General features: G+C 47.3%; 1 protein-coding gene across 4 annotated transcripts in view; it reads right to left on the reverse strand.

The window, feature by feature from the left end:
- The window catches only part of TBC1D1 (TBC1 domain family member 1), a 176,696-nt gene that overhangs the window by 103,732 nt on the left and 48,468 nt on the right, over positions 1–24,496 (reverse strand). Inside the window, exon 1 of one of the 4 annotated variants that reach the window (XM_066573197.1) lies at positions 11,044–11,246. The exons of the other annotated variants lie outside the window; for them this stretch is intronic. Coding sequence (XP_066429294.1) covers positions 11,044–11,073 — 30 coding nt within the window. The 5' untranslated portion in view covers positions 11,074–11,246. Of the gene's footprint in view, positions 1–11,043; positions 11,247–24,496 lie in introns of those variants that run through there. 4 annotated transcript variants of the gene reach the window in all.

The following is a 24,496-nucleotide window of genomic DNA, read 5'->3' on the forward strand; positions in this document are numbered from 1 at the left end:
ATAGAATAAAATGTAGTGGTGGTCACACATGTCTACCATCTCTCCTATCATTAGGGAGACTTCCATTTCCATGATCACTGGGGTCTGATTGCTCTAACTATTCTGAGGATAGATACAGGCAATCAAACATCCCAGATGCCTATTCACTGCAGCAGTTAATGTTAACACTTACATAGTATACAAAAAGACATATGTCCATCCAGTTTAGCCTATTACCCCCAATGCTGATCCAGAGGAAGGCAAACAAAAAACAATGAGGTAGAAGCCAATTTTCCACTTTTAAAAAAAGGGGGGAAAAATCCTTCCTGGCTCCAATCTGGCAATTGGAATAATCCCAGGATCACTGACCCTTCTAAAATAATCAGTCACTATAACATAGAATATTGTAACACTCAAGAACGGTGTCCAGGCCCCTCTTATACTCTTTTCGAATTCGCCATCACCACATCCTCAGGCAGAGAGTTCCATAGTCTCACTGCTCTTACAGTAAAGAACCTCCTATGTTAGTGCAGAAACCTTTCCTCTAGATGTAGAGGGTGCCCCCTTGTTACAGTCCGGGATATAAATAGAAGACGGGAGAGATCCCGTTATTGTCCTCAAATATATTTATACATAGTCATTAGGTCGCCCCTCAACCGTCTTTTTTTCTAAACAAGATAACCCCAATTTTGATAACCTCTCTGGGTATTGTAGTCTGTCCATTCAAGGAATTACCTTAGTTGCCCGCCTTCGTACCTGGTCAAGTTATGATATGTCCTTCTTGAGTACCGATGCCCAATACGGTCCATAATATTCCATGCGTGGTCTGACTAGTGACTTGTAAGGAGGAAGAACAATGTTCTCATCATGTGCCCCCTGACCTCTTTTTTGTTTCAATCATTTTTTATTATGCATTTTCAATAAACAGTAAACAGTGTTACATTATGTTGATCTGCAGTTACCCTTCTGTTTCTCCTAAATCGTGTATCACGGTCTTTTCCTGCAGAATACATTTATTTCTTAAAACAGAAAATGTAAAAATAAAAAAAATGGAGGGAAAATACAACCTTATGGTGCATTAATAAGTAAAGCATGTAACTGGCTGGGGGGGGGGGGGGGGATGTTGGGATAGGGGGTCAGGGAGAGGGTGGAAATCTTGCTTATGAGCTTTTTTGGGCTTCCGGGGACCCTAAAGGCCCATAGTACCTGTATTCAACCAGTTTTCAAAGGGTTTAGACGCTCTCATGGCGATCCACGGGCTCCAGAGATCGTAGGACCTTTTGCGGTCTTTTTCTTCCTCTGCTCCCTCTATTTCATACCTCATAAGAGTATTGAGTTTTTCTGTCCATATAACCCTTGTGGGAGGAGCCGTGGAGCGCCATAGACCCGGGACAGACATCCTAACTGCCAGGATGGCCAATCTCAGGAGATCAGCCTTGATGTTTGCCATGGACCCCGGGAGCATTAATAGTAGGGCCATTTTTGCTGTAAAGGACACCATCGATCTGGCCATGCTATTGTAGAGGAGTTCTACATTTTTCCATAGTTTGGCTACTAGCGGACATTTACACCAGATATGCAACATTGTTCCTATGCTACTCTGGCATCTCCAACATGTATCAGGGACTTGTGCGTCCATTTGGTGCAGTCTCAACGGTGTCCTGTACCATCGTGATAAGATTTTAAAATTTTGTTCTTGTATTCTGCCAAATTTGGTACTTTTGTGACACATGAGGAAAGCCCTCTTCCAGTCCGTACTGGTGAGCGTTATTCCCATTTCCCTTTCCCACTGTGCCACGTAACTGGGAGGGTCGTCCTCCGTCTCGAGGGCCGCCAACAATCTGTATATCAGTGAGATCCCGTGTGTCACTGGGGACGACGTCATACATGCGGTTTCAAACTGGGTCAGCGGTAGGTTACCACATCCCCTGGGCGTCAGGGACTCCACATACCCCCTTACCTGAAAATATTTTAACCAAGCCCCTGGTGGGGGTCTGGTTCCTTCGTAAAAGTCTCAGGGGTCTCACTCCTGTCTGTGTGATTACGTCTCTCACTCGTGGGACCGGGGTGCTAGGTAGGGACAAGACCTGGTTCCCTCTCTCAAAGGCCTGGAACTGGGGGTTGGCTGCCAGTGGGGTCAATGGTCCCGGGACAGAGATCAAACCCATTTTCTGGGCAAATGTGCTCCATGCTCTGAGCACTTCCCCTAATTGTGGCGAGAGGGAGTTTATCTCTTTCATATATCGTCTCGGGATCCACGGGACCCTCTGAACCGTCATAGATGCGATATTGTGCTCCAATTCTACCCATAGCTTTGTGCTCTTATCCCTTAGGAGTGATAGCACAAAGTTGCCCAGGCTCGCCCTATAATACAGGGTGAAATCTGGGAGTCCTCCCTGTTCCTTAGGGCATGTGAGGAGCGTGTGTCTGAGTCGGGGTCTACGACCCCTCCTAGTCCTCTTTTGATGTACCCCCCCCCCATGATCCTATTTCCTTGGCATTACCTACCTGACACTGGTTGCACCAATTAAGCTTATAGTTCACTAAAATCTCCAAGTTCTTTTCCATGTCAGTCTTACCCAGTGGTTTCCCATTTGGTGTGTAATGGTGACATGCATTTCCCTCCCCTTTTGCATAACCTTACATACTTGCCCATTTCTATTCATTATGGGATACAAGCCTGGCATGTGCTTTCTCCTGTGCCAACTTGCTTCACCTAGTGACTAATGATCTACCTACCAAGAAGAGTGAAAAGGAACAGAAGTGACAAGTGTTCCGAGCAAATTTCTTAAGCAGGGGCGAGGTGGCCAGGGAGGCATGCTCGTTAGCTATACTCCGAGGGCTGTAGCCAGGGGCAGAAGTGAAATTTTGATGTGCGACAGCATGCGCAGTGTCAGACAGGAAATGGAAGCCCTCAGTTCCTATGCATGTAATGAAAGTTCTTCTATCTGCTGTGGTTTTAGGAAGTAAGAGAAGAAAGTGTTAACCATTATTTACTGGGGCCACATTACGTCACCATTACTTCAGGGGAATGACACTTAGTGGGTCACAGATGAGGGAGTCACCCTTACTTAGTGGGGTCACTGATGGGGGCATAACCACTATTCAGTGAGGCCACAGGGGGCGCACTGCTACATGATTTAGCCACAATGTTCCTATTGTTACTATAGGGGGGCACAGAGAAGTTAATTATGGATTGTGATAACAGGATGAAGTGTGTGCGCAGAGGCAAGTCATGGCAGGCAGAACTCTCAGTGGCAGACCCAAAGAAAATACTCTTCAAATAGGAGCCATCAATAATATATCGACTGATCCTTCCCTTTATAAAAAAAAAAAAAAAAGTTATAACTAAACTGCAGCTCTGTAACTTACATGGCCGTCATAGTTCAACTTGTCAATGCTCACAATTACTTGAGCAATGCCACATAAAGGAGGTATGACTCATGTAAGGATGGATCTTGTACATCACCACAACTATGGAGAGCCAAACTAAGTTCATTGGGAGAGGATGAAGAGCTAGACTTTTAGTCAGTGAATCTTTAGAGACGAGCGGGGAAATACTCGGCTAAGGCACTACTCGCTCGAGTAATGTGCCTTAGCGAGTATACTCGCTCATCTCTAGTAGAAACCGCTAGGTAGCTCTCAAAGACACCATATTCCCGTGTGCCCCACTGGGCCATAGGCTTTACAGGACTGCGAGTTACCATGAGAATAAGCAGGGGGAACGTATTATAAAAGCTCCATGCAGACAGGAAGTGGGGCTTGTGAAGCAGTTTGATTTCAACCGAGCAGAAGGGAGAAGCTAGGTCTCCCGAGGACTGCCACGTTTCTTCAGAGCATAGTTAGCAGCGGCTTTGTCAAGTGCTGAAGAACTTACTCCATTGTTGGAGCTTGATCCAAATGCTGCTGATATCCTCTCCTGAAAAGTAGGCTCTGAGAGGTCAGAATTCTGGCTCATGGCAGTGTACACTGAAGTGGTCCAGCACTGTTTCTCTGGGAATCCCAGAGTTAATCTTTATTGTAAAATAAAAGTTCAAGCAAAGGATGTAGCCGAGATCGGTATCTGTTCCTACCAATCATCTGAATGCCCGAAATCCCTACTCTTGGTATTTCTCATAGCTAACGACTGAAAACTTTCCAGTCCAAGGTAAGCGTAAGGGTTGTGAGTGACTCCAAGCCTACGAACTCCTGCCTGGCCCACCAAAAAAACCTGTTAAAGCATAGGGAAGCAGCCAGCAAAATGGGAGTAGATCATCATAAGGCCTCATGCCCACAGCTGGGTTTGAATTCCGACTGAAATCTCGCAGCGGAATCAGACCCGGCGCACCCTCAGAGACCCTATACTCTCCTCTCCGGATCCACCGTGAGCGTCTCGGCCAGTGAGCCGATGCACATGCGCAGTGCATGACGTGCCGGCGCTGGGCTGTGACACGATTTCCCGTGGCACGCAAGTATCGCGGGAGAACATGCTGAGATACTCTCCTGCGAGCAGGGGGAAAAACAAAAATAAAAATAATAAATCGCAGTTGATTTCCGCTCATGGGCAGGAGAGAATCGTTTAACATGGCATGTCTATGGACGGTCGCTGCTGCAGAATTCGCGACAGGGTTCTGAGCGTGAATCCGTTCCATGGGCATTGGGCCTTATAAGAGGTCGAAAAATGCTGCAAACCTAATGAAGCTATATTTTCAGTTATTATTAAATAGCTAACTAGAAAGTACAACTTTTAACAGAAGAGTGCAGACCCCAGCGTGGGAGAGAAGTAATACACTCGAAGAAAAATTTTTTAAAAAAGCCCCTAGAAGAAGGCCCAATGTCCACGGGAGATCTGCATATCTAGAAGCCCATAGGGATACATTAACATCCGCAGGGCAATTTAATGCATGTGGATGTGATTTCCCCCCCCCCGACGTGTGGTTCGTATGCGCAGGAGGAAATCGCAGCATGCTCCATTATTCCGCGGATCCTGCAGGGTCGGCTTCCATTAAAGTCAATAGAATTATTGGAATGCAAGACGCTGAATGATTGTATCGACAAATTTTCCCCACCTGGGCCGTTCCGAACAAATTGTGAGGCCTCACACAGATGTTGTCCAGTGCAGCTCCAAACGCTGTCAGAGGCTCCCATTGTTTTCAACGGAGCCTCAGGCAGCCGCTCGATCGCAGCACTTTTCAGTGCCGCGGTTTTCGAGCGGAGTCTGTTTTATTTAGGGCATTTAGTGCTCCTCATCAAAACGAAAGTAAAACATTGCAAAGCACCGCAATTTAAAATTGCAGCTCTTTCAGCAACGCCTGTGTGAGGTAGGCCTAAGGAGGTGTTGGGACCAGTAGATGCATGAGAGCAAGAACACAAGGTGACCGAGGCTCAGGACGCCGTCAACAGACCACCAGTAGAGAGGATCGTCTGTGCAACAAACATAAGCAGCTCCAACTGCCATCCAGAGACAGGTGGCACCATCGTTAAACCCCTTTGTCTGTTGGAACCATTTCCAGGTCCTTGACTGAAGGACATTTGGCCTCAGAGTGCCCATTATTTGTACTGCCTTTGACACCCATCCACCATAGCCTCAGTTTGCAGTGGTGTCATGAATGACAAATCTGGGCTGCTACAGAGTGGAACCGGGTTGTCTTCAGCGATGAATCCAGGTTTAGTTTGGCCATTGACAGCGGCCGTGTTCGTGTCTGGAGAACTCTGGGTGAGCTCCTAAATCCTGCCTTTGCTGTGGAGTAGCACACTGCCCCCTTCTGGTGTGATGGTCTGGGGGGGGGGGGGGGGGGCATCGCATACGACAGTCGGTCACCCCTAGTGGTGGTACGAGGGACAATGACAGCTCAGTGATATGTTCAGGATATCCTGCAGCCACTTGTGTTCCTCTCATGGCGGCTTCCAAGAGGCATCTACAAGCAGGATAATGCTCGGCTGCACACACAAGGCGGGGGGGGGGGGGGGGGGGTGTCACAGAAATGTCTCCACAACATTGGCACAGTCTGTCCAGTCACCAGATTTATCATTAACAGAACATGTATTGGACCATCTGGAATGTCAAGTTCAGCAGCCTATGAGTTTGCACAATCTAGAGGCTCAGTTACAGCAAATGTGGACGGCTATGCCGCAGGATACCATATAGAACCTGTATGCCTCCATGCCTACCCGTATCACATCTTGCATCCAAGCTAGAGGTGGTACAACAGAGTACTACAGCCTCCCTTCAAGCGTTCAGTTTTCCATGCCGCCGACCAAAAAAAATGCATCGCCCGTAGAAAACAGTGATGGCGAACTTTTGAGACACGGTGCCCAAACTGCAACCCAAACCCCACTTATCACAAAGTGCCAGCACGTCAGGGGGCAGGGCTTATAACATGATTTTTACCTTAGTCTGAAGCTGATGCCATATTATGCAGCGCTCCCCTCATCCCATAGGCTTCCCGTTCCCAGTGGCCTCACCTGACCAGACTGCTGGGAACCGGAAGCCGTGGAGCGCTGAGAGCAGGAAGCCTACGGAGGAGGCAGCGCCGCATAGTATGACATCAGCTGCGGCTACGAGGCTGATTTCCAGTCAAAGGCTGCACCAATGCAGATTTTGACTGTTTTGGGATGCAGAAATTGCCATGGAAATTTTCACTGTAGACATTTTGCAACATTTTCTTCATGTGTGAACATAGCCTAAGTCAGCTTGAGGTATTTTGCCACATGCAGAGTGGCCTCAGTAGTAAGTGTACTCCACAGTATCCGCAGTAATAGTGCCCCATATATTGTCCCCTGTAGTAATAGTGCCCCCCGCCCCCACAATGTGCGCAAAATATGCTAGTAGCCATTTCAATTGGGGTGTGTTTTTTGACATGCGTAAATCAAACAGGACTTGTAGGCACAAAAAGTACAGTAAAATAATCAGATGCACGCTCAAAAAGGCATCGTTCATTGTACCAAAACACTACGCTCATACGTACGCAAACATGCTCATACGTGACCGGCCTAGGCTCCATTAGAGAAATGAAAGAAGCGTTGCTACGGGAGACGAGGCCACCATTGCAGTTTAGTCATAGAGATGCAGCGTGTATGTCTTACATGCTCACGGGGAAGTATTTGCTGTATACAGCCGAGCGGCGCAGGCCGTCCGCACATAGTCAAATATTTATCACCAGCATTAAATGTGCATTTCCCCAGGTGTTTTTCTGAAGACGTGTATTCCTCTGGGATGAGTCACTGTGGAAACATGCGAGCCGCCATCCTGATGCGTACAATAGATTGCTGTTTACCTAACACGGCAGCGAGGGATAGAATGAGATACACACAATGCTGCTCCATCTGACAACCTGCCAGCCGGCCCAACCAGCAGCCCGGGTCACGCCATAACGCTAGCGAATTACTGCTCTGCATGTACAACGTACACCCTGCGGCTCTTGTAGGGCGTCTGCTTCAGGCTGCCCCATCTGTACCCCCTCTCTCTAGGCAAGGAGGGGAGAGACAACAGTCCAAGGGTCATGATATCCGGATAAGGACCCTTTTACACGGGTCAAGAATTTGTTCAGTCTAAACGCATGGGCGACTAAACGATAAATTTGTTCGCCGTTCAGTTCCTGCAACGTAAAAACTGAACAATGGATCGGCCCGGGTGAACAGGTAGTCGTTAGTTTATGGACAACTGCCTGTTTACTGTGGATGGAGGTGGTCAGGTGGGCATGATCCTGATAGAGCACAGGAATAATCATCACTGGGACGGCCTGTGGCGCATCTGAGCCCAACAGGTCATCCTGTGTAAAAGCACCCTAAAGGCACTCTTATACAGAATGATTAGTGTGTAAATGCATGCCGCGACTGAACAACCATTGGGAATTTGTTGACTGTCAGTTTCTACATGCAAGAAAAATGAATGATGTAAAGTTCTGTGTAAACAGCAGTCATTCACTTATAAACAACTGCCCGCTTACTGTGAATGGGGGCAGGGGGACGGAACGATCCCGGCCCCTCCATTCAGTCAGCGATACTAACTCCTATGTAAGAGCACAGGAACAGTTATCGCTGGGACGACCCGACTAGCATCTGTTGCCCGACAGATCATGCAATGTAAAAGCACGCTTAAATGTTACCCAAAGCGTGTGCTTTAGGTCAGGCTCACAATGGTGAAAGTGCATTTCAATTTGCATTAATTTTGTGTGTATATGCAGTGATTACTAAAGGTTTCCTAAGTATACTGTGTGCATTTATGCAAGCCATTGATTTCATTGAGCTCTTGCGGTGCGCAAACAACAGAGTATGTCATTTTTTTTCACGCGTGGAAAAAAAAAAAAAAAAGGTTCATGTAAATTTACCCATTGAAATCAGTGGTTCTCTGCACTGTGTAGTACGCACACGATATGCTGCACAAATAAGCTTGCATGAACGAACCCTAAGGCTGGGTTCCCACATGGCGTATTCCCAGCGGAAATCTCACCGTTTGGCCGCAGCGAAAAAAAATGTGAGATTTCCTCCGGGGAAGCGCTGCTTCAAAACCCGCGGCACTTAACCACGGGTTTGGAGCGGCTTGGCCGCACGATTTTCCGTTGCGGCCAGCGCTCCCATAGAGGAGAACGTGGCCGCAATGCTGCGGCTGGGGAATTCGCTCTGCAACACCGCCTCTGCCGCGACAGATTCGCCATCCCGTGTGGACGAGATTTCTGAGAAATCTCATCCACATGGCTGGCCATATCCGGGATTAGTGGCCGCAGGCGGATTCGCCGCGGTGAAATTTCGGACGGAATTTCATCGGCAAATCCGACCTGTGTGAACCCAGGCTCCGGCAAGCTTTTAATCATCCTTGTGTTGGGTAAAGCCTGGTCCAGCTGGGTACTTACACACAAGTGACTTTGTGTTACTCCTGGATTTGGTGCAGATTTCACCCTATGAATTGCAGAGGGTCAGATTGGCAGTGAAATTCTGTAGACCTAATTGAAGTGTTACAAAATGTCAAAATCCCCACCTCTGGATAGAAAATATCAGAAGTGTACACATGAGATGTTAACAATAAAATCTTATCTGCTTTGCATTAAGCAGTTTATATTCCGTTGCAAATTCCAAAAAGGATATTTTGTATCCAACATGCCTAATGTGCAATTATCTCTCTTATTGCGTGGAGCACAGGGAGCATATCTAGTCCTTACTGCAGTGTCACGGGCCTCATGTCCTGGCGCTCACACCCCAATCCCACATTTCATGGTCAGACCTGAAGGCAGCTATGTTCCTTAGTTCATTGGCTGTACAGTATTCTTTAGTTATATAGGCACTGTGAGATGAATTCAGGTGCTATATGGTACACCGCAGGGGCTCACATCAATAGAAGAGTGCCAGGGCTACCAACCATTTTTCTTTTCTGGATAACTTGCTAATTAGTAAGGATCTCACAGCCTAAATCCCCACCACTAATCTGCAGAATAGGACTCCCATGTCTCGTTCTGCCTGTGGGGTTCGCTTCTACCCCCCGCCCCCCCCCCCCCCTCTCTCTCCTCACAGTGACGTCAGCATGAAGGGATCACTGGCTAAGCATGTGTGATCATTCATTTTAATGGGGCTAAAGGAAGCACCCTGACATTTGTGGGGGTCTCAGTGGTGAGAGTCCCACCAATCATAAAATTATTAGGGGATAACGTGATTTTGGGATAACCTCATTAAGGGCATTTTCCAGAAGATAAAAAAAAAAAAAAAAAAAAAAAGCTAGCCCAGTTTTACAAGTGATATGACTAACACTAAGGGCACACCGTTCAGCTGGCAACACGTCACAACACCCTGCTCCCCTTGGATGGAAAAATGGTTTGGCCATTGGAAATACATTGGCCACTGGCCACTCAAGGGGATGGTCATGTGCTTACCCTAAGGGTCCTTTTACATAGGCAGATAATTATCTGTGCTAAAGACCACTGACCAACAACGAGCACGTCAGTCGGCACTCATCCCTCCATGTGCACAGGCAGATTTTCTCTATCAAGACAACCAACCAATAACATGATCATTCGCTCGTTCTTCTACAGAGCTCAATGGTCGGGTGAATCGGCGCATGTAAGAATATTCAAACTCATAATTGGCCATTGTAAAAGGACCTTAACGCTTCATAACATGCAGTTACATCATAGAAGTTTGTTGGAGCGGGATCAGGGTTCAATCTCACTTTATACAATGCTATGGTTGGCTGTCTATGACACAGCCGCAATCAGCTGTTAACTCTTTAAATGCCACCATCACTTCTGACAGCGGTATTTAAACGCCCCAATTGGCTGCCAAGGTCTGACTGCCTGTCAGATCGTGGTATAATATAATACTATGGTAATGCAGTATACTGCATGTGTAATCAAAATAAAGTTATGGCTGTCAGAAGATGGCGGCAAAAAAACAGGGTTTTTTTTCCCCTCTCAAATGATATATTTTTTTAAAAGTAGTACAGCAAAAAAAAAAAAAAATACACTATGTAGTTTTTGTATCGTAGCAATCGTACTGACCCACAGAATAAAGTTATCATATCATTTTTGCTGGTGTGTGCACTATAGAAACAAGACCCATCCAAAAGATGGCGGAATCACTTTTTTTTTTTTTTAAGTTTTTCAGTACAATAAATAGTACAACTCATCCCACAAAAGCAAGCCCTCAGATAGCTACTTTAATGGATAAGTTATAATTTTTTTGAAAGTAGGTAGGAAACTAGGAAGAAAAAAAAAAAGCCCACGTCCTTAAATGGTTAAAGCCTCACGCACAGAGCGGCTGCTCCCATTGCAGAGCCTCTACTGTATCACTGTATGCCTGGAGCTACAGACTTTGTAGCTCATCATCTGCAGTAGAGACTGTCTAGGTTCATTGATCACCACTAATCTCCATTCAAAAGATTAACAAGTAACAAAACATGAAGCACGAGGAGTATGCGCAGAATCGTATGCAAACATATAAACTATCACAAGCAACTTCAGCGCTTTGAGGAAGTTGGTTAATTTCATTGAAGTATTGCTAAAAAGACAGACAGTCTATACAGTTGAGAATACTAAACTGTACTGAGCTGCACAAGGCGCACACTAGGTCCTCAGGCAATAAATGAATTAAACTCACCTTAGCCACCCAGCTAAATAAAGGCGACATGTCTTAGCTGTGAGCAGCTCTCCTCCACACCACACACGCCACCATAGACTTCATGCTGTAGATGAGGGGGTCACATTAGAAGTTCTGGCACCAGGGAGTTTGCTTTCAATGCTGGGAGCCCCATTCTGCAGCTGACTGATCACTTCCTACAGCCAGCATGATGTCATTGTGCCTAAGACATCCCAGTCTGAGAACTGGGAGGGGAAAGAGTTGACCCAGCAACTTTTCACATCAGATCCCGCCTGTTCAATTGCAAAAAGTTTTCAAAAGGTGAAAGTTTCTCATGACTCAGGAGACAGAGAAATCAGCAGCGGGTCTGACAGCAGCACCATGACAAACGAGTCTACTATTTCCAGGGATCGCTTTACATAAACAGACTTCTAGATTTCACATCTTTAACCACTTAATGGCCAGTGTTAATTTTTTTTTTTATGCTGAATGCAAAACGTTTATTTAAAAAACGTTTTATTTAAAAAAAAAAAAAGGAATATGTACGATTTATTAAGATTTTTGTTTCAAGTTATTCTAGTTTTCCTCTATATGTAAGTGACATAGTAACCTTACATATAGGGATATTTTGTGAGATCTAGTTTTTGACAGCTCAAACACGCTGTCCAAACTGCAGGCATGATGTTATAGAGCAGGGGGGAGCGGAGCAGGTTGATATATTGAATCTTTCTTTACCCATAAAATTATATATAACGTGTATATTATTCATTTAGGTCTCTGCTCATTCTAAGCTGAACAGTCCATTGGGCGGTCCTATCAGGTTAATTTTAGTCCCAATGTCCATGTGCGGATTCTAAATATAAAATCCGCATGCATCTCTTGTGCGGGAGATCCGTGCTCATAGGGATGCATTAATATCCGCAGGCCAATTTAAAGTATGCGGATGTGATTTTTTTTTTTCCCGGCATGCGGATTGCCCTGTCATCTAGACAGTCGTCGCAATTTGGCCCTCGTGAAAGACAATTAGATCCTTACACATGCCTATATTGTTTCTGCTTCCAACACATCAACCTCTGACTGCTCCCATGCTGCCTGTGGGTACAGTCACACATCGTGGAAATGGTGTGGATGTTAAACAACAGAAAATCTGCATGAAAATCTGCCTCAAAGCCATTGGTGCGGCTCCATAGCAGACTTATCCCATTTCCATTAAATAGGCGCAATCAGCTGCGGATTCACACCAAAGGTCCAATGCCCACTGATGGATCACTGCCGACATCCGCCACAAATTCCACAGCAATGTCTGTACATAGATATGCTATGTTAAAAGATTTTTCTCTGCCCAGGAGCGGAAATTAATTACGATTTTCCGCTCACAGGAAAGAATCACAGCATGTTCCATTTTGTGCGGGAAAAGTGCAGTCAATTGAAGCAGTACGTCCCACGGCAAGTCGCCGTGGATCTGCATCATCACCGAATGCATGCCGGCTGAGACACTCGCCGCGGATTCTGGATAGGTGAATATAGGGTCTCTGACCGCCACTGGGTCGATTCCACAGTTGGAATCCGACTGGCCGTGAGGCCAAAGTCTGCACCAATTATTTAGGTGTACCTATTACACTGCTATTGGACAAACGTAATTCTCCCTGCAACTTAGGGGATCTGCAGAAGACTGGTTATTTCAGATCCATTTATACATTTCAAGAGAGTCCCTCTAATAAGGATTGACAGTTTACCATAAATGTCATTAGTGTTAAATCTTCAACACAAAGGATTACAGTTGACTTTGTTATGGGAATAAATCATATTCCAGAAGATTTCACTGGTTTGCTTCAGATTGGTTATAATGAGAAGATTTATGCGTGAATATATGTATTTGAACTCACGGATACTCTCCGTCAGCCCCCATACCCTTCTGGTTTATTGAAAGGAAGTACAATACAGTTATACTGAACATGACGCACCAATTACATGCATACCCCTCCCAACATCATAACAACTCATGATTGGCCTAGTATGCAATGACGCTGATGATTAACATAGCAACATGCACCTTGGGCGCAAACCTATGTGAACACGTAATTCCTATATACCCAAGTAGCATAGATTTTATTAATATTCCAATCTGGACCAAGAAATCCAAGGGGGGAGAGAGATAAAGGGCAGCCTCCTCGCCCCCCCCCCCCCCCCCCCATAAGATGTGGGCAAAGGAGTGTTGGAGATACCGCAGAAGAATGCAACACACAGTGTACAGTATTGAACCAGTTAACCATTTCACTGCTAGCCATTTTCTATGGAGGTGGATATATGAATATATAATGTTTGCATAGGCGGATTTAAGAAACACATTTATATTATTATTACTACAAGAACAACTTGCAACATGCACACATCGGAGAGAAGAAAATAAAAAGGAGTTAAAAGATTTCGGGTCTGTTCACATGTAGCCAATGCTCCAAAATTACGAAAACTCTGCAACATTTCTACATCAAAATCTGCACCACTGGTGCGAATTCTGTTTTTTGGCTGTATGTATTCTGCCTGCCCACTGCCTGCATACCAAGAGCGCATCCGGCAACCACTACTGAGCGTCACCGCCGCTGGTCGGGTGATGTGGTGCCTTACACCAACACTCTAGTGCTCACCAACGGCCTTTACTTACTGTGCAGCACAGTAAGCAAAGACCAAATAGAAGCATTGGTGCAGGAATGGCGGTGTGAGGGTCTTTTCATTTATGGCATTTCCTTCACTCTGGCCCAGAAAACATACAGGGCATAACAGATATGATCCATAGAGTCATTTACTATCCTAGTATCTTCTATATTCATGGTTGATCTTACAGCTTTTAATCACTGGTTTGGAATAGCAATTTTGTCTCTATGTCATGGTCATCAGATAAGAAAGCCAAGGAGAAGAGTTCCCTTCCTTATCAATATGGCCCATACGACCAGAACTAGTACTCAGACCCTCAAATTTTTTTTCTTCTTTTCTCCCCATTTGTTTCTAAACTGGAGGTGCCATTATTGGTGAATTCAGACAACAAGTGTATGTGGGGCTTTGAAAAGGCAAACAATGTAATGCCTTGTATCATTAGAGACAGTCCCATCAAGATAAACTATATCTGATTGTTTTTATGTATCCGTATAGCTGCTTCAAGGATGAGAAAAGCTCAAACAAAAAAAAAGTTAAAACAGAACCACTACTATTCTCTGGCTTTCAGTAGTCTTATTACATGTTGGATTTTTGGCAGCACAAAGGTTTACATAATCGCTTACATAAAGTCCAATTGGCCGAACTTTTCCCTGCTGCTACAGAAGCCCGCCACCTATTAACATCTTGTGATCTCATAGCACATTCCTGCTGCATTACAGCGTTACCAAAAACAGAGTTCAGCATAAAAGTGCATACAGCTACCCTTAAAATGGTCTTCCATCGTAATCTGGAAACAAGAACAATACACTCAGGAACACATATTCATTGCTTCACTGTCCAATATACTTATGGGGTTTTCTTTGTCTTTAGGCTGGCCATACATACAGTTTAGACAGAAGTAGGATTAGGTTTGTTTAACCATTAATCGTCTGATTTCACAAACGCCGGGGTATATTAATACAGGGGAGTTTCACACGCAAGTTCCATCTGATTGTGATATGGACGGAGCTCACACGTGAAATGAACGTATGCATTTCAGTATTGCAGTGAGCAATTTTTCTCATGGACTGATGGTTTGATATAGAAAAAACAAAAACCGCTGCATGTCCCATTTTTGGGTGACTCCTGTTTTTTTCATATCACGCCCGCATGCAAATGCATTTTTCATGTGAGTAAGATGCCATTTTATCATCTTTATTAGTGAAAAAAAAACAAAAACAAACAACATACTATTTTCACACACGTGAAATATCACAAGTGCTGCGATGTGATGCAATGCCTGTTTTTGCAAAAAACGCATGGCTTTTGCAGGCAAGAATGGCAGGTTTGCAAGTGCAATATTAATTAGTCTTTTGGCATAATAACACACACTCGCTTATGTGAATGCACCCCTAGCCACACATATTTTAGTATATATTAGCCATGTGCAAATTAAAAGAAAAACAAAAGCCCCCCCCCCATCATTATGCACTCAGTACCCCATTGTGATGCAGTGAAAACCGATGTCATTTGAAAACGTAAAAAAATATATACCTTTTCTATTATTTTACATATTTTTTTCAACAATTCAGTCCCTTTGTTATGACATTTGAAATTTAGCTCTTGGGGGTCTCCTGTTTCTCGGTATTATTGTATCTTAAAGCCACCGGAAGCTAGGGGTTTGACAAGCGTGGGGGGAAACGCCCCTCTCACACCCCTAGCTCCCGAAAGTGTCAAGGCTGGAAGGTCCTAGCAGCACAGTGTGGATAGATTTGTTCCGGCTGTAACATGGCAGCATTAACATCTAATAATGTAACCCTAACAAGAACAGTAACCCTCACCCTAAGCTTACAGGGCCGGCACAAATCAATCCACACGCTGCAGGCAGCAGTGTATGCGGAGCTGCCGTCCCCCTTTCCATGTGCAGGGTAACACCTCACACCTGCGGCCCGGCCGCCGCCTCTGTGCTGCATCCCGGCAGGCAGCCGTCAGCTCAGTGCCGTCTGCCGCCTCTGTGGTCCCTGATGGGTGCTCCCCCGCTGACAGGTCACAATGCTGCCACAGTCCCCCACCCCCTGTCAATCTTTAATCCACTTCCTGGTGGTGTCAAGATACAATAATACCGTGTTTCTCTTAAACACCTTTCAGAGGTTTCTACACCTTGATTGGAATCCACCTATGGTAGATTCCTTGGATTAGACAGAGGAGTGTCTTTTAAAATTATGTCCATATAAGGTTTCACTGCTCACAATGCATATCAGAGACAAAACTAAGCCGTAAGGAGGAAAGAACTGCCTGTAGAGCTCAGAGACATAATTATATGGAGGCGCAAAAAAATTCTGCTGCAGTGCAAGTTCCCAGGAGCACAGTAGCCTTTATAATTCTTAAATGGAAGAAGTTTAGAACAACCAGGACTCTTCCTAGAGATGGCCGACCCACTAAGCTTACAAAAAAAAAAAAGGGGGGGGGGGGGGTAGAAGGGTCATGGTAAGAGTTTACATTGAACCCCAGTGTCACTTAAGCCAAGTTCCAACGATCCTTTGTGCAGATGTAAGACTTCTAGAAGAAGATCAACCATCACTGCAGCGCTCCACCAATCTGGGCTTTATAACAGAGAGGCTAGAAAGAGGCTTCTCCTCAGTACAAGACACATGAAAGTCCACCTGGAGTTTACCAAAAAAATCTAAAGGACTTAGTGTGAGAAACAAGATTCTTTGGTCTGATAAAACCAAGACCGAACCTTTTGGCCTCAGTTCTAAGCGATATATCTGGAGGAAACCAGGCACCGCTTATCACCTGCCCAATACCATCCGTACAGTGAAGCCTGGTGGTGGCAGTATAATACTGTGGGACAGGGAGACCGGTCAGGGTTGATGGAAAGCTGAATGGAGCAAAGTACAGAGATATTCTTAATAAAAAACCTGACCCAGAGTGCAAGGGACCTTCTAACAAGACAAGGACATGAAAGGGGTTATCCAGGAAGCACCCACCGGGATCAGAGGAGAAGCGCTGCCCCGACCCGTGTAGTGCACCGTGCTTGTAATTGAAAGTCATCGCTCAGCTTAAAATTATAGTTTGTTGTCTAATTTTACCTGGTAAAGGATTGCCTTTCATCAACTTTAGCCTGATATGTATGGGCACCCTTAGGCTGGGTACACGCAGTGGCATTGCTTTTGTTTTTTTTTAGAAAAATTTTGAAGTTTCAAAACCAATTTTGTTTTTATTTCTCCAATCCAGCTAGAAGAACTTAAACTGTTACATTCTGTCTTGTATGACACTCCTATCTAGATCTTTGTGGCTTCATGGTTACAAACTACAAAGAAACCTTGTGTGCAGCTCAAATCAGTTACATTTTTTTGGTTTGTTTTTTCAGAAGGGGATATTTTCATAAAAGATAAAAGCTCAAAACAGTCTAACTCCGCACACACACTTAAAAGAGGCCCTACAGTTTAAGCGTCTAGAGTTTTGATGATCCCAAGCAAACCTATAAACATGCACCAACTACTAGTATATAATAGCTAGGAGATAGTAGAGGAGACATTAGTTAATTATGAAATGAAGTACTTTACCATTAGTGAGGCTGGGCCACTGCCAGATGTGCTGTGTGACTATTAAATGATTTTCATAGACATCTCCTGGTTGTATCTGCCAGTTAAAGAATGGGGAAATATGTAAGGAGGCTCCTGAATGTTCAAAAGAATATCAGCCGAGCACACAGCAGAATACAATACTTCTAGGCTGCTCACACTTCCAGCAAATATACCCCAGATTAACCCCAATTCGACTGGAGTTGGCAGGTCAGTAAAGACTCATGCATTTTAGCATATAATAAGTTATTGCTCTCAGTAAGAGAAACTAAATAGCCTTGTAGATATGATACCTTTTAATGACTGCAGGCCCATTTACACGTGACCATTATTGCTCAAAATTCGTCCAAAGGAACAAATTTGAGCGATAATAGTTCAGTGTAGAAATAAAATAAATAAATCCCTCACCGTTCGCAGTTGTTTAAAGGTCCATTTACATTGGACGAGTGTCGGGCAAACGATGCCCTACACTCGTCCCTGTATCCCGACGCTCCCGTGGAGCTAGCACAGCTGGCTCGCACACGGAGCGGCCAGCAGAGGGGAAGGGAAGTACAGGAGATTTCTCTTCCTTCACTCCCCCGCCCCTCTCCATTCACATAACACAGGCGCCGTTCGCTATGGAATGGCGGCTGTTTAAACTGCACTATGAGCGATGGTCATCGCTCATCTTTTAGCAGCCCAAAAGATGAGCGATGACTTTGCTGTGCTGTTCCCTGGGCCTTTGGTTGTGCTGCACAATAGTTCCTGTTGTGGGGGGAGTGGAGAAGTGGAGGAGCAGTGATAGCATAGGCTCGTTTGCTGTGAGGCCTGTCTGACATTTAACAAACTTGCGATGATGAGGAGAAAAGAATCTGGCAGTGCACATGCGCTTCTTGATGGTGCTCAGGCATAAATGGTACTGTGAATAATTTGCATCATAAGGCTGCCTGTGCAGAATTGGAGGCAATATCAAATATTGAGCGGGGTGTTTGTGCGGATTACATGGAACACTTTGACCATTCTGATCTCTTTACTTAGCAATACAGCAAACAGGTTGGCGAAATCTGGTCACTTAACTCCTCCTACCTATAATGTGTAATGGTCATGAAACACCCACAGCTGTATTTGCCTCCTGTGATGAGACTTTTAGGTTATCTCACTCTACTGAGAAGGGCAAGCATGGCCCAGTTTTATATGCTTCATCTGTCTCCACAAATAATATTATGCAGGCCATTTCAGAACAAGCTATTGGTGTGGATATGCAAGATAATACTCAAGATGAACCTACATACATTTATTATTTTTTTAGCTGCGACTAAAAACAATACTGTTTTGACTTCCCCCTCTGCTCAGGTTAGTAACCTGAAAGAGGAGGTTTGATTTATTAGACACGATTTGCAGAAGGTTACTGCGAGATTGTCTAAGAGCTCTTTCACATGAGTGTAGGCGTTTTTACGTTTTCTCGTCCATTCACACGACTGAGCGTGGTTTTTAGTGAGGAAAAAAAAAAAAAAAAAAAGAAAACACAACACACACACACACCAGAAAACCCTAATTTAGCTTAAATTCTCTGAATTGACTTCTAATACCTTCACAGAGGCACCAGTAAGCTTTACGCAGGGTTGGCTGCTGCAGAAGTGCCTCCCCCTCCCTTTCTTCCAAGCTCCCATAGGAGTCTATGAGACCCGCCGCCGTAGATTGTCCAAATCATAGTTCTGGAACTATCTTTTTGCCCAATGCATGTGTCGGCGAGTGTTTCAGTCACAAATGGTCCATTTTTCACGGTTCAATTTTTTTTAACGCGCTGTATATTCACACATGTGAACGAAGGCATTGGAAACACATGGCTCACGTATATCGGCCGTGTGTAAAAACATTGCCGTTTATTCGCTCATGTGAAAGACCCCTAAAAACAGAGATTTTTTTTCTTCCTGTTCGTTAATACAATAGAGGCGCCGGAATAGTAGCCCCCGGGGATATATATGGAGGCAGCCCATGACAGGGTTAACGGGGAGGCCAGGGTTAATAGAAGTGAGAAGAAGGGGGGGGGGGGGGTGTAGTATAGGGAGGAGTAGAGGGGGAGGTTAGAGAGAAAGTGCGGGAACAGCGGGGGGCAGAGCATCCTTAGGCGGCAACGGAGGAATAAGAAGCAGAAGAGGAGAAGACGGAGGCCACGAGGAAGAAGAGGGAAGATTCAGAGAAGTCCCAAGACCCAAGACCCAAGTCCATCGCCTGGAAGCGCCCAGAAGAGGACTTACCCGACATGGAGGCCGCCATGGAGAAAATCCGGGCAGCGGTGGAGGAGCGGGGCATCGATTGGCTCATGAGGATCCTGGACATCGGGGCCCCGGGCCCATCGCAGGAGGAAGCGGCTCCCGCACGGTCAGCAGCGTCGGGGGGAGAGGCGTCCGGAGTCCCAGCATCAACAGCGGTGAGAGGAAGGGGACGAAGCACAGCTGCTGCAGGGAGCCGCACACAGGAGGCAGCAGCTGGAGCGCTGCCGGGGACTGCTAGTGGCCGGAGGGAGGAGGCAGGAGTGAGCAGGGAGACACCTGCAGCATCGGCCAGAGTGCCGAGAACGAGGAGGGCCCGCGCTCCGGCGCGTCTGAGCCCCGAACAGACTCCCCAGCGTCGGCGCCGCACAGAGAGTCCCTCACGGGCCCCTCCAGGCCGGCTCCCTGCACCATCCATGCCATTGGGGGAGCGCAGGCCCGGGAGGAATCTCGCCGGGCAGCACGGCGCAGCGTCTGGCTCTAGGTCCCGTGCTGCCAGGGGGGGCGGGGCCTAGCACCGGACTGTCGGCTGGGAATACAGCTGCAGCGTGGGGCCGCTCAACAGGAGAGGCGGTGGCAGCAGAGCAGCCCCACAGTAACTACCCTGGACAGGCAGAAGTGCAGCCCGTGAGAGCCAGGCCAAGCAGCAGGCGGGCGGCTGCGAATCCGGAGGTGCGACTGCAGCCAGAGGAGGACCCCGGTCGCCAGCTCGGACCACATTCTGATGAGGACTCGGATCCGCTGGAGGGAGGATCGGCGGCTGGTGGGACTACAGCCCCTACGCAGCCAGGTGAGCAAACACACAGGGACAGTACACTACATGCAGTTAGCCGCGTTGCGCCCGCGGGAGATAGCTATGGGGGTGGACAGGGGATGGGGGGGGCGATGGCAGGCACACATGGCGCAGCGAGCGATTTTGGGTTATTTCTGGGTGGATTATGGGAGTTGTGGCACAAGCAAGACACAGGGCCAGGGCTGTCGCCAGTATCTGCTTGGACGCTACCGTCCAACGCATCGATCGCCGATGATAGCGCTAGGGGAGGTAGCACGTCGGGGGCGTCGGTAGGGCAGCAGGTAGCGCCCGTTACGGTAGGAGTCCAGACGGAAAAAGGCGGGGAAGGGATTCGCCTGGATGAGAGAGCGAGGGGGGAAGTTTATGTGTGTTTCGAGGGCCCCCTAGGTTCACACTTAAAGAAGGAGGTTAGAGAAAAGATTTGGCGCGACGAGTACGTCGAGATCTTTTCCCTTCGGAGAAATTTAATTTAGACAAAGGGAAAAGGACAGAATATACGAAGGAAGAGGAAGAAAAATGTCGGTGGAGACTGATTCCACAGACACATTCTCCAACTGGATGCAAGCCTTCGCTATTCTGGCCAGCGTGGTAGGTGAAAAGGCGCCGGAGAATTGCTCTGGCCCTTTTTGCTACCTCGATGCGATAGGTGAGGCGTACAGGGTATACGGGGGCCAAACGTGGCTTAGGTACGACGAACAATTTCGTCAACGGAAAGCGATCCGACCTACGATTCGGTGGGATGAGAAAGATATAGGCCTATGGTTGAGGGGGGAGGGGGGGGGCGGGGACTAGCAGCTCGGCCAGTGGTTCCCAGGGAGGGGGTCAGGGAGGACAGTCGGGGAGTCATAGGCTCGGATTGTCTTGGCAGTTTAACGACGGCCAAGGCAAATTCGGGAACACTTGCAGGTTCAAGCATGTCTGCTCCGTGTGCAACGGCACGTCACACGGAGCAGCAAAGTGCTTTAAAAAAAGGAAGAGGAAAGGGTTTCGGGGCAGCTGGAAAAAGGGATGACACCAGTGAAAGATGGTGCCGTTTCTAAATAGGTATCCCGACCGAGATAAGACGAGTTTATTGTTTGAGGGTTTTAGGGACGGTTTTAGAATTCCCGCCCCAGTTCATAGGGTTCCGGTCACAACCAAGAATTTGCCGTCAGCGCTTTGGCACTCGGCTGTGGTGACAGAAAAACTGTTTAAGGAGGTTCAGTTAGGCCGCATGGCAGGACCGTTTCGTTCCCCGCTCGTGGCAGACCTGGTGGTCTCACCGCTTGGGGTTGTTCCTAAGGAGGAACCTAACAAGTTTCGACTCATACACCATCTGTCATACCCAAAGGGGGCATCAGTAAACGACGGTATAGACCCGGAAATTTGTTCCGTGGGGTGTATACTTCATTTGACGCCGCAATAAAATGGGTCCGCAGGTATGGGCAGGGAGCGAAGCTGGCAAAGGTGGACATCGAGTCTGCGTTTAGGTTGCTCCCAGTTGCTCCAGAGAGCATTCGTTTGTTAGGGTGTTTTTGGGAGGGAAGTTATTTTGCGGATAGGTGCCTACCCATGGGCTGTTCCATTTCTTGCGCTTATTTTGAAGCGTTCAGTTCCTTTTTAGAATGGGTAGTTAGGGATTGTACGGGGATTAGGTCAGTGATCCATTATTTGGATGACTCTCTATGCATAGGGCCAGCGAGTTCGCCTATTTGTGCAACTTTGTGGGGGTCACTTCAATGGGTTTCCGGTCAATTCGGGGTGCCTTTGGTGCCTGGGAAGACAGAGGGGCCCGCTACGTGTTTAAAGTTTCTGGGCATTACCATTGACACGGTTGCAATAGAATGCAGATTGCCCGAGGAGAAGTTGACAGAGTTAAAGGCGGAGGTAAGAAGAGCAAGGGTTGTCACCAAGGTCACTTTGAGGGAGCGCCAATCGTTATTGGGCAAGCTTAATTTCGCTTGCCGAATTATGCTGATGGGGCGAATTTTCAGCAGAAGGTTAGCGTCAGCAACGGCGGGGGTTCGGTTACCCCACCATTTTATCCGACTAGGCAAGGGCCACAATAAGGATTTAGCAGTATGGGCGCGTTTCTAGAGAACTACAACGGTCGGTCAGTAATGGAGGAAATGGTAAACAATTTTGATTGGGAATTGTTTACCGACGCCGCAGGGGGTTTGGGTTTTGGGATCTACTTCCAGGGCTAGTGGTGCGCGGCCGGATGGCCGAGTGAATGGTTCTCGTCAGGGTTGGTAAGGAATTTGGTGCTACTCGAGCTCTTCCCCATCATAGTGGCGGTGGAGATATGGGGCGATCAGTTTAGGAACCAGAGAGTACGCTTTCCCTGCGACAACCTGGGGGTCGTGCAGGCAATAAATAAATTGTCTGCATCGTCCCCTCCAGTGGTGGCTTTACTGCGCCACCTGGTGCTGAAAGCGTTATCACTGAACGCTTGGATAGGTGCGGTACATGTGCCAGGGGTGAGCAACTCATTAGCGGATGCTCTTTCTCGTTGCCAGTGGGAGCGATTCCGACGATTGGCCCCTGGAGCAGAGAAGGAAGGGGTGTCTTGCCCGAGACACATCTGGAGCGTGGTCGGCGAGCAGTGAGGCACTTAATAGGAACCTCACTGGCTCGGAGTACGTGGACGTCTTATAGGGCAGCCTGGTTGGAATGGGAGGAGTGGCTGCGGCAGTGGGGAATTGTGCGTTCTGACGAGGACAGGGTAGGGGCGTTGTTGGGATGGTTGGGGAAAAGTTCAGAGACAAGTTTGTCAGTCGCGAGAGTTAACAAATTTATGGGAGGAGTGGCGTTTGGCGCTAAGTTGCGGGGTGTGACGGACGTGACAAAGAATTTTGTAGTGAGACAGGCACTAAAGGGGTTTAGAAGGGGGCGGGGGGGGGGGGGGGCAGATATGCGTCGGCCGATCTCGTTCGACTTATTAAAAAGATTGGGTGGCGCATTAAGGGAGGTATGTGGGGACGGGTTTGAATACTCGCTTTTTAAGTTGACCTTTTCATTAGCTTTCTTTGGGGCTTTTCGGGTGGGGGAACTGGTTTCCCCCAGCAAAAAGAAAGGGGGGGGGGGTTTACAAGGCGAGGATACTAAGGTTATAGAAGGGCGGTTAGAATTAGTCATACGTCGTTCCAAGACGGACCAGGAGGGAAGAGGTCGGAGAGTGTCGCTGGGATGCGTGCGGGGAGAATCCATGTGCCCAGTTAAATGTTGGGAGGACTACAGTTTGTTAGCAGGAGTCAGGGTAGGGCCTCTTCTGCAGCACCGAGATGGTTGTTTTTTGTCAAGGTTCCAGTTCGAGGCGGTGTTAAGAAGAGCGATAGATACGCTGGGTTTAGACAGCTCTAATTTCGGAAATTCATTTAGAATAGGCACGGCAACGGAGGCAGCAGAGAGGGGACTGGATAGTCAAGCGGTGATTGGCATCGGTCGGTGGAAGTCGGGAAGGTTTAAACGTTATATCAGGCCGCATTTGCTTTAAGGCGGGGGGGGACGGGTTCGCGGCGGGGTTAATTACGACTAGTTTTTCTTTTGTTACAGATCATCGAGCCGCGCTGGTGTGGATAATGGGCCACTCATTTGTGTATTGGGGGGGGGGGGGGGAGGGCTAAGATCAGGCCTAACGGTAGACAGTTAAGGTTGAGTAAGGAGACGGCGGTAATTCGATGGATCGGAGTGTGGGGCATGGCCTGGTTCCGGGTGTTACAGGACGTTCAGCGCCTAGTCTCCCTAGACAGGTCGCCTAACATCCTCGTACTGCATGTCGGGGGTAACGATTTGGGGCGTAGACCCTTTAGGGACCTAGGCAGAGACATCCGGTACGATATGCTTCGTATGTTGCAGATGTACCGGGGCTTGATCTTGGTCTGGTCTGAGATGGTCCCTCGCAAGGTGTGGCGCGACGCGCGCTCAGTGCGAGAGATAGACAAGGCCAGGATCAAGGTTAACCGGGAGGTGTCCCGCTTTGTGGCGCGTAATGGAGGAGTGGCCGTTCGGCACATAGATCTCGAGAAAGGAGTAGGAAACTACTGGAGGAGCGACGGCGTGCATTTCAATGAGATTGGGACGGATCTGTGGTTAGAGGGGGTCCAGGAGGGAATAGAACGTGCGTTAGTTCTGTGAGGTGCTGCGCAGGCATGAGGTGGTCATGCCATGCTGGCGGTGGCGTTTGGGGGGGGGGGGTGGGAGTTCTTGGAGCCAGCTGATATGTGGGGTGG

Source organism: Eleutherodactylus coqui, chromosome 7 (genome assembly GCF_035609145.1).
Source record: "Eleutherodactylus coqui strain aEleCoq1 chromosome 7, aEleCoq1.hap1, whole genome shotgun sequence".
Lineage (NCBI taxonomy): Eukaryota > Metazoa > Chordata > Amphibia > Anura > Eleutherodactylidae > Eleutherodactylus > Eleutherodactylus coqui.